Source organism: Tribolium castaneum, chromosome 6 (assembly GCF_031307605.1).
Source record: "Tribolium castaneum strain GA2 chromosome 6, icTriCast1.1, whole genome shotgun sequence".
In the NCBI taxonomy this organism is placed as follows: Eukaryota; Metazoa; Arthropoda; class Insecta; order Coleoptera; family Tenebrionidae; genus Tribolium; species Tribolium castaneum.
The window spans coordinates 11,329,723-11,341,041 of record NC_087399.1 but is presented as its reverse complement, the minus strand read 5'-3'; the positions used below and the strand labels follow the sequence as shown (position 1 = coordinate 11,341,041).

Below are 11,319 nucleotides of genomic sequence, written 5' to 3'. Positions count from 1 at the left end.
TATAAAACCTCAAATTTCGAAATTTGACAGATTGCGCGCTTTACTGGTCTCGCTAGGTGTGACGTCATGCGGCACAACTGACTCAGTTGCCCACTGCCGCGTGTGGAAAATTCGATTCTTTAAGGGGCTGTATCTGGTTAAAATTAACATGTTTTCAAAATTACTTTGCTGTTCCTCAATTTTTTCCATTTAGCTATTGCATTCCTATATTTTTTATGAATGTTTACTGAACTATTAGCCCTAAATAAAATAAATAAAGTTTAGATATCATGTTATAAAACCGTTTGATATCAAAAAACGAGAACATTACAGCCTAAGAAAACCGTAATTTCATACCTCTGTAAACTCTGGGTTTATTATTATAAACCTCATCTACTTATTCATCGAACGTATCTTCAAAAGCATTGACAAATAAAGAAATTGTATTTCTGTTTATGCAAGAGTCGATATCTTTAATAAGAAGTCGTTTGTAGAACACTTATTTTTTCACATATTTTTCGTACAAAACATTTTACAAACATCGATTGTTCTAGAAATCATAAAAATTTCCATTAGTTAATGTTTTTATTTTTTTTAAATATAATAATATTTTATTAATATAAATATTTCTTATTAATTAATATTCATTATTTATAAGAAATTGTAGAAAAAATCTGAAAAAATTCGAAGGCATACAGAAAGAAATAAGGCGAAAAAAAATCGCAAACGCTGATTTTTGTGTGATTATTAAAATGGATTATTATTAGTTAGTAGTGATTTATTACAGTATCTATTTGAACAAATTACTTCAATCATCATAAATAACATTTTATTTCATTGTTTATTTCTTTTAAGTCAATAAAATTATCCAGAGATCTCAATACAATGCCAAAACGAACAGTAGTGTGTAAATCGCCGCTACTTTGTGAACAGTTTATGCCGCGTGACGTCATCAAGCTGTCAAACCGGCAGACAAAAAAGCTTATATTTTTGTTATTTTTAAAGTTATCGAATTAATTTTTTTTGCATTCATTTTCTTGATTTGAGTACTATTATCACACTATTATGATGAAAATCAATAATAACATTTTGAATAATTGGAAACTTCCTCATTCCACCACAATGGTTTTTATGAAAGTGAACTGAAAGTATATCCCATTTCAGTTCATCGTAAAATTTTGTAACATCGCATTTGCATTTTTTTTGGAGTGAAATGGAGCACAAATTGAGAGTTTCTGGAGGGTTTTCTCAGCTCAAAATGTGTCGCTGGGATTTTGTTTAACACTGAATTCTTTTCTTATACAGAAATCGTCAATTTGTGCTTTATTTTTCACTCGAAAAAATTCAAATGCGCTGTTGCAATTCTACTATGTACTGAAATTGGATATAGTTGCAACTGTGGTTCTGTGGTTGCAATTATATAATTCGGATTAAAGAGGTTCCACTGTACTGTGACCATATGTAAGATAAATACTAAAAAATAAACCGTAGTCATAAAGCCAATGCTTTTGGTTTATCGGTGCTTGTGATTAATCATAATCAACGACCCAAATTGCAGGAATCATTTCGAAACGCAACTTTAGAATTAGTGATTGTGGTTAATTAATGAAATGAAACTGGTAGCTCGCGAAAAAATGCCTGACTGTCATACGTGACGCATGTCAGTGACGTTTCCAATTTTGAGGTTAGGACCTGAAAATAACAATAATAACAAATCGGTTTCGACTCTCAACGTTTTAATATGCGTAATTTCGGCAGTTTTAAGTAATTGCAATGAATTTGGGTCCTACAAATCCCTACGGTAACGGATTACTATTTGCCGGTTTCAACCAAGACCATGGTAAATTGTTGACAAGTGAGTTCAACACACAAAAATAAGGACTCAAAATTCCAGGTTGTTTCGCTTGTGGTACGACTTCGGGGTTCCGAATCTATAATTGTGACCCACTTAAAGAAAAGGAACGTCATGACTTTGATAATGGGGGCTTAGGTTACGTCGAAATGCTGTTTCGATGCAATTATCTCGCACTTGTTGGAGGTGGGATAAATCCCCTGTTTTCGCCCAACAGGGTTATGGTTTGGGATGATTTGAAAAAGACAACACCCATAGCTTTGGAGTTTAATACTCCTGTGTTAGCTGTAAGGCTGAGAAGGGACCGAATTGTTGTAGTTTTAGGTATGATTTTTTTCAATAATTTACGTTACTTTATCTTTCAATAATTACCCCAAAAGTAATTTATTTGAATAGTTTTATACACTGTTATACAATTTGTGCAGTGTCAAAAAAATGGTCGTTGAGGGAGCCACAATTCATCGCCCGAATGGAATCTATATATTTTGGTTTGACACTTTGCTAAATTTTATGGTGGATGTGGAAAAATTATAAAAATAAGTCTACACTTACGTATCAATTTTTGGAATAATTTTTATTGTTTTAATTAGCAACCAAATTTAATTGAAAAGGGCTGGTATTATTGAAACTAAAAATTTTTATTTTTTGAAGATTGTCAAAATTAAACACATGTTAAGATCCCAAATGTGGAACTTTTATTGGTTATTGCAAGAACTCTTAACATGCCCTGAATTTTAACAGTTTTATTACGGAATAATCGATTTCACTTTACAAATTTTGACATTCTTCCAAAATTTAGGGCGTCATTGATTTTTGAGTAATGATATTTGTTAGCATTTATTTAATTGACAACCAACATTCTCTCAAAATTAGCTGTTATAAATTATTTATTTATGCATTTCAAAAAATTGTAGTTAATGTAATTTCTACTTTCAATGTAGTAACTATTTTACAATTTGTTTTCAATTTTATCAATCTTATTAAAAAAATAATTCGGCTATATAATTGGCGTTTTTATAGTTTTAAAACAGCTAATATTCATTAATAATCTTTTAATTATATAATAAAGGATTATCCAGTATCCATATTATGTAAAAAACTAAATAAAATACATAAACTAAAAAATAATAATAAAGGAAAAAGTTATCAATAATTTCATACAATATACTTTTTTACTCATACCTTTTTTATTGTTTTTTTTAATATTTGTAACATTAGGAATGACAAAATTAAACAATAATCAAAAAAATATGAAAAACCCTTTAAAAATAAGGCAATTTATTTATTTGTATGTAATTATATCTTTTGTTATTTGGTCGTATTTGCTTGTAATAAAAATTATTTGAACAATTTAAGGACATTTAAAAATATTAATAAATACCGACATATCATTTTTTGTTATTTAAGATAGTGACTTTTTAAAACAGGTTTGTTTAGAATTTAGCATCAATAATGGAATTGCATTTGGTAACAATTTGTTGTTTTTATAAAAGCTCCTTATTTTAAAATGTTTTCTACAAATCATAGAATATTTTTTAAATCCATTGATATAAAGTAATTTAATCTTTCTCTACTTTTCCACAATTTCGAACACAAGTTCGAATACTTGGCACCTTGATAATTCCAATATAAAATCTGAAACAAGGATATAGTGGCGGTCAGCTCGATTTGCGTGTGCGTCATCAATTTCATTTTTTCATTACCAACACAAAACTATAAAAAAATTATCAAAAACAATGCAAATTTAAACAGCTAAGGGGTATCTAAGGGTGGTATCCTTGAACATTAATTTACATGTGCACTTCGACAACACCATCAAGTGTCACGAATTTGTCAAACTGACATTGACAGTAAATTATAGACGTCATCGCATGGTTGTCGAAAGTGTTATCGGTGTTAATCGCAAGTATTTTCTGTTCGTTTATTGTGTTTTGTGATTTGCGTTTCGTTAGGTTTTTGATTCTGCGTTTATTAGTTCTTGTTTTGTGAATCTGTATTTTTTGTAACAACTCATAATTTAAACACTTCGTAACCTCAAAAAATATTTGATAGTTTTTCACCGCTATGACCCTTCTATGTAAACGTAGTGACAGAAATGTCAGATGACGCACACGCAAATGGAGCTGAGCGCTACCATATTAAGATGTAATAGTAATTTTCGTAATCAAATATTAAAAGAGCAATTTTGTTTAACAAGTATAATATTTGCCAAAACGGAGTATGCGCGATGCGCACAAGTTTTGCATATTATGCAAGTTTATTCCGTCGTAAGTTGAAAATGTATACCTGCCAATTTTTAAATTGAAATGGTAATTTTTTTTGTTTTTTTTTTTCTGAAAAAACTGACAGTGAGTATGTTTCATTAATTGATAATAAATATTTACAGAAGGGTTTCTGGATTTTTTTCTCAAATTGTTTGTTGATAGTAATCTTGAAGTTATATTTTTTTCCTGATTATCACCCCGAAAATTTTGTCAATGAAAATTTATTTAATGAAAATACTATAAAACTTTTTTCTGAATAGTTTTATTTGACTTAATGATTCAAAAGACCGATTTGGAATCCTCAATTTTACGTCAAACACACATACTTTTTATATAAATTTTCGGTTATTGTGATCTTGTTGTTTTTTTATTGTTTATTAAAAATTTTGACTGGTTTACTACAAAATTTTGCTGAGTAGTACTAGATAATCAAGTCGATTTTATCAATCTTTATTTTTTATCTATTTATTATTTTTACACACAAAGTGCTTTTGTTCTTGTCTATTTTCTCTGAGCAAATTGTGTTTTTATAGAATTTTTTTTCATTTTCGTTGTTATTCCAGAGGGAGTCATCAAAGTGTACACCTTCACACAATGTCCACAACAATTGCACGTTTTCGAAACAAATACCAATTCAAAAGGTTTATGTGTGCTTTGTCCAAATAGTAATAATTCGTTGTTGGCGTTTCCTGGTAGAAAAACCGGTCACGTGCAATTGGTCGATTTAGCCAATACTGATAAAGCGCCTTTGGACGTTGTGGCACATGAAGCTGCTCTCAGTTGTATTGCTTTGAATTTACAAGGAACTCGAATGGCTACAGCTAGTGAGAAAGGGACTCTAATTCGAGTGTTTGATACTGGAACTGGTGATAAAATCGCCGAATTGAGGCGCGGGGCGCATCAGGTAAGGAAAAAACCAATTATTTGACAATATGAAAAAAATTAACTTCTGAATGAGAATTAACCAAAATAAACGTTGGTAACCTAAGGACCTGTTTATAGAAGCGTCATTAATTTAATTCGCAATTAACTGCGTGATTAACTGATCACGTGACCAAATTGACGCAATTTGGTTGGTCTATTCACGTTGTTAACTTTTAACAACGAATTAAATTTTAACATAGCTTTTACAGTGAGGTTATTATAAGGTGACCAACTATACTATATTTTTATCAAGTTTTTTTATGGTAAATACTAATCTAAAATATACAAGGTGGTGTATTTTTAATGACCGAGAGGGGATCTCCGAAACTAAGAGATTTAGATAGAGTTTTTTTTATAAAAGATACACATCTGAAACAAGGATACTGTTTTATGGGAAATTTAATTAATAAGTCATCGTTTTTTTTACTTATTGTTTTACCTGTAATACAATAAAGACCGGTTTATATAAGTGTCATTAATTTAATCCGCAATTAAATGCCTGATTAACTGATCACGTGACCAAATTAAATCAATTTGGTTGCTCAATTTTCGTTGTTAACTTTTAACAACGAATTAAAATTGAATGAAGCTTTTTATAAACTGGCCCTAAAAGGTGTATTTTTTAAATAGAAATCATAGCTGGTTATGATATTTTTTAAAAGACTATTTTTTTCTGATCCGAAAAAGAATATGTAAATACAATCGATATTTTTATATACTTTTGATAAAAAATACATTTAATGTTTTATAGTAGTTGGCTATGGAAAAACATAAAAGGTGTGAATAGTCTAGAAGCTCTGTGAACAGTTATTAAAGTAAAAATAGTGCAATTATGACAGTAAGCTAAGTTAAACTTATTTTCAAACAAACAAATACAGGGTGTCCGTTTTTCGAGCTTCACCATAGGGATCTTAGTTATTATAAGAGATACAAGGCTGGTTAAATTAGGGAATAGTTGCGAATTTTTATGCTGAACAATTATCTGCAAGAAACTTTGATGTGTCATTTTTAGTTTTTGAATTATTGAAAAAAGGACGGAAATTCGTAATTTTCGTTTTTATTTTTTTCAAGCGAAAACGAAAAGAACCAGACGTTTTTAACTAGGACATTCTTCAGGCTCTTTTTTACAAGGAATCTAAATGTGTTGTATTTTCCAAAGCGTTCTTGCTGTCAGAATTACAACACTCAACTTTGGTTCTTCTTATGCTTATGGAAGCCGTATTTGCCTTATGTATTTTTGAAAAGTGTTTTTATTCTTGATTACAAATTACTATGATGTATCATACAATATGATCGAATCTCACATGCTAATCAAAATAGAAAAAAAAGCATTTTTGCGAAGATTGCTTTGGAAAAAACGACAATAGTTTTGTTTTTAAATAAACTAGATGTTAAAGGTTTCATTGAATTTAGATCTGAACAAAGTTATAAAAATTCTTTTCGCATATTTAATAGAATTGTCAAAATTTAGTTTGTTAAGCAACATTTTTGACATTTTTTCCAAAGCACTCTTTGCAAAAACACTTTTTTTATTTTTATCACCATCTAAGATTCGATCACATTATGTGATACATCATTGTAATCAGAAATAAAAAGACTTTTCAAAAATACAAATATCAAATATGGTATCTATGAGAAAAACCAAAGTTGAGAGTTGTAACTCTGAGATCAAGAATGCCTTGAAAAAGGCAATGACAGATTTAGATTTCTTGTAAAAATGTGCCTGAAGAATGCCCTACTTAAAAACGTTTAGTTCTTTTGGTTTTCACTTAAAAAAAGTAAAAAAGATTTTTGTTTTTAATTCAAAAACTAAAAATTGTACTTCAAATTTTTTCCAGATAATTGTTCAGCATAAAAGTGCGCAACTTTGCTCTCAATTAACCTACCTCGTATCTCTTATAATAACTGAGATCTCCCCTCGTTGAGCTGAAAAAACGAACCACCTGTATACGAATGTCCCAGATTTTACTTACATACAAACTGTGCAGAAAATTGAAAACCAAATGTTATTAGATAACACTGTGAACTAGTGAACTGTAGATGGCATTGATATTGTTACCAAAGATTGGATTTGGCTGTGTAGATTGACAATTTGTTTATTAAATGTAATTTTATTGACACGCAATCGATGAAATTATTAATATTTTTCTTTTTGTTTAACTAGAAAACAGAATGGAAATGTAAAAAGTAATGAAAGATTAGTGTATAGTGAAGAGTATTAACACAATAGAGTTATCATAGAAAAGTAAGGTTTTAATAAATGTCACAGCCGCTTATGATGGTTTTCATTAAAAAAATACAACTTTATGTTACTGCATCGATACAAATGGTTAAAAAAATCGTTGACAAAATTATGAAATTCTCCGTCAAAAAGTGCCTTACAATGTCTTTGTTTTAAATGAGAATCTTTTATAGTAAGAAAGAGATGTATTTATTAAGATTTCTCTAAAGAATCAGCTGTTATTTATAAGTCGATAACAAAGGATGATAGCGAGATGTGATTATGACCAAAATTATTTTCTCAACATCTAATATTTTTAATATAATTTTAAACAATGAAGAATGCAGGATATCTGGATGAAACATCGAAACATTTTGGGGAGTGATTTCTTAGGTCACAGCTTGTTAGAATAAAATAAAAAAAATTCTATATGCCCTGAAATGCTCACTGATAGAAAGAGGATTGTAAATAAAGAAGACAGGAAGGATGACAAAACTAAAATGAGTAGCAAGAATAGTGAATGGAAGACTAGAAGACTGAACAAAAAAGAAAGAAGAGAGATGAAAGAAGAAATAACGCAGAAGACAGAAAATAGGGGTTGAAGAAGACAAATCATATAACTGGAAACCCCTTTCCAGCAGAGAATATAAAATATAAAATAAAGATAATATAGAAGAGAAAGAGATAAAAGTTAAAGTGACAACGAGGAACAGAAATAGACTATACAAGACAAGAAGAAAAAAATTGGACATAGATGTATAGATACATTTTTTTATTTTGATTAAGGAATCACCCCCAGTTTAATAATTATTAATTAATTTTAATTGAGTTTTTATTGAATCATTCTTTTGTTGACATTTATTCTATTCCGTTAAGGTTTTTTAAAATAAATATCTTTTTATGTATTGGTCTTTATTAATTTTTAAATTGATGTATATTTTAGTATCTTTTACAACTTTTGTTTTTTTTAGTTGGTCATCTTAGCTGTTATTATCAAAAGGCTGTTTTCTTTTTCATAGACCGCGTTACTATGTAATATGTTTCTTACAACTCTTGTTACCTAATAAAGATACTACGGATATTGATTTTAATGAACGTTCATTGTGTTTACTTTGCATTTATTATTATTCACTGCGGATTTATTATTAATTTATTATTATTATTAATTATTGTTACTGAAAAAAATACTTGAAGTTTAAATTCAATAATGTTCATTAATTAATTTCAATAAATAAAAATTTTAGTAGAATTTGGAAAAAGAAGTTGAATTTTGTTGTTTGTAAGTTTTTATTTACAGGCAACTATATACTGTATAAATTTTAATCACACGTCCACATGTTTGTGTGTGGCTTCGGACCACGGCACCATCCACATATTCGCATTGGACGACCAAAAACTAAACAAACAATCGACTTTAGCTAATGCTATGTTTCTACCGAAATATTTCTCTTCCACTTGGTCATTCTGCAAGTTTACAGTTCCCAATGGACCACAGTGTGTCTGTGCTTTCGGTGCAGATAACAATTCAGTTATCGGTAATTAAACTTTGTATAATTTGTTTAAAAAAATATTTATATATTGTTTTCAGTGATTTGTGCCGATGGTTGTTATTACAAGTTCGTGTTTAACCTGAAAGGGGAATATGTGCGAGAGCAAAGTGCACAGTTCCTCGAAATGAGTGACGACAACACATAGACTGGGAAATTATTTTTGTGATTGTATAGTTTAGGGGGTCTACGCGATGTGTACCGGTTTTTACCACCTACTACTAATTTTTCTAGTATAGTTTTTGAAGTGTTCATTTCGTGCACATAATCCCGATTCCCACTTTAATTTTATTGTAATTTGTCAGTATGTTAATAAATATTTTATTTTATTATTTGGTTAATAATGTCACAGGTAATATCCATTCCAATTCAATTCAAAAGGCAATACCGCATTTTCTCTCAAAATAGTAAATTGTGTTATAAATAAAATTATTCAAGCACTTCAAAAATTAATATCTAAAGTAATTTCTAATTTCAACGGCAGATCTTAATATTCAATATAACTATTTTACATGTTTGTTCTATATTATTTAAAAGATAATATGAAAAGTGCGATGTTGGCATTTCCGTAGTTTTTTTATAAAGTACTTACAGGGTATCGATGTGGCGTAAGTATAGTTTAAAAATTTCCCTTATTTCATTAGTGCTATAAGTGTAAATGGTTTCTTTGAAGAATGCAATTTTGGCCAACATATCTGAAAATTAGACATAAATTATTTTCAAAATGGCTAAACTTTCGGAACTACGATATTTTTTTTTATGGCCTCCTTGATGTATGGAGACAACTTCGTTGTTCAGGCCTGGCGCATCGTTAAGTTCGGCTGATTCTCCACTGGCGCTGCATTTAGCGGACTGACGTTTATTTGACAAATACCATTTTTGAGGTTAAAGACTAATAAATTTGAAAGATGTAAGTGTGCATTGTGAAATACGTTGAAAATGTGAGGATAATTCTAAAGTTATGCCCTGAATGAACGTTTGGATAGTGTAACTTTTGCAGGAAATCATTTTTCGATCATTAGGATTTTTTATTTTCAGCTTCAGAAGATATACAAATTATTTTAAGGTGAATTGATTGTTCATCGTTTATAAGTATTTTAAGCATAACCTGCGGCACTAGTACGCAGACACAGATGCAGAGAAAACGATGTTTCAAAGAACCTTCCATTTATTATGCATACTCTATGGTTTTATCAACGGTTAAGGTTGAATGCGTTACAAATCTGTGATTTTTAAGACATGGCTTAAGTTTTCTCAAAGGTATTTGCAACCTTTTAACCAGCAGATATTTGCAATACATTGTTTAGGCAAATGAAACTATTTTGCACACACGTATTTTCAAAACCTGCTATTGTTAATTTAGTTTTAGTAAAATGTACAAAGAAAGTCGTTTTTTTTCAAATGAAATGGTTTAAAAAAGCTCGATCCAACGTTCTTCTGCTAGAGTGTCTCTGAACCGTCCGTTCCAAAGTCCCTGTCTGGACCTCTGCTCACTCTCAAGCACCGCTCGTGGATCACCAAACTCCCGAAAATAATCTACTACTTTATAATTTTTTTTGAGTTTTTGTATTTAGAAATTATCAATTACATTGTGGGCTCTTTTTCACCTTCTCTTATGCTGATTGTGCTTGTTAAATTCAATTTTTTTTCGGATTTAACCTCACAAATGCTATTTGTCACATAAACGTCAGTGCGCTAAATAGGGCGCCATCTACGGTTTCGAAAAAACCGCTGAAGCTTATCGATGCGCCAGGCCTGAACAACGAAGTTGTCTCCATACATCAAGGAGGCCATGTTTTTTTTAATTTCAAATAGTAACCACACATTTTTATTGCATTTTAAAATCTATCATAGTTTTTGACATGTCAATTTTCTGATTTGCAGGTAGGGGTCTATTCAAAACATCACTGTTCTCGAGCCCTTTGCGATAAGTTTTTCGATAACCGAAGGTTCGAAGAGTCTCCTAGAATTTTCAAAATTGTCAACTGTCAAATTACAAGGCTAGGATAATTTCTACAAAATGTTCAAAAAACAGTTTTTTTTAATAGACGACCCTATTTTCTTAACGGCAATCTAAAGAATATCGACATTTATGGTAACTTTTATGATACCTACTTTTACTATTTTTGAAATAATCACAAAAACGGGTTTTACTTCGTTATTTTTATCGTTATCAAGTAATCTTAAAAAATAGTCAACAATTGTAAATATTTTATTTAGTTTTTTGCTAATTCATTGTCGAGTAAGCGATTAAATAATAATATTTAACTTTAGCTAGCTATCCGTAACTTTGTCTTATTATTAGTTAACTCAAACTAACTAACTCAGTCTGTTTTCATCAAATTTTGAACTTATTCAATGAAAATGGTAGACAAATTGAACATTTCTGTTGATTACATGCACAACTTTTTCGTATTTTTCGAATGTTTATTCGGTTGAAAATAAAAATAATGAGCCAAAAGAGATAGACACAGAAAATATTGATAAAAGTCTCCATAAAAATCGATGTTCTTTTGATTAACATTGAAAAAA

The 11,319-nt window shown here is 29.8% G+C and overlaps 1 protein-coding gene across 1 annotated transcript; it reads left to right on the top strand.

Moving 5' to 3' along the window:
• Positions 1–1,455: 1,455 nt before the first annotated feature.
• On the top strand, positions 1,456–9,116 carry LOC656554 (uncharacterized protein). The gene is made up of 5 exons (XM_963079.5): positions 1,456–1,819; positions 1,874–2,155; positions 4,659–4,999; positions 8,538–8,775; positions 8,829–9,116. The coding sequence occupies exons 1-5, from the start codon at positions 1,753–1,755 to the stop codon at positions 8,933–8,935; spliced, it is 1,035 nt and encodes a 344-aa protein (XP_968172.1). The 5' UTR covers positions 1,456–1,752; the 3' UTR covers positions 8,936–9,116.
• The last annotated feature ends 2,203 nt before the right edge of the window (positions 9,117–11,319 follow it).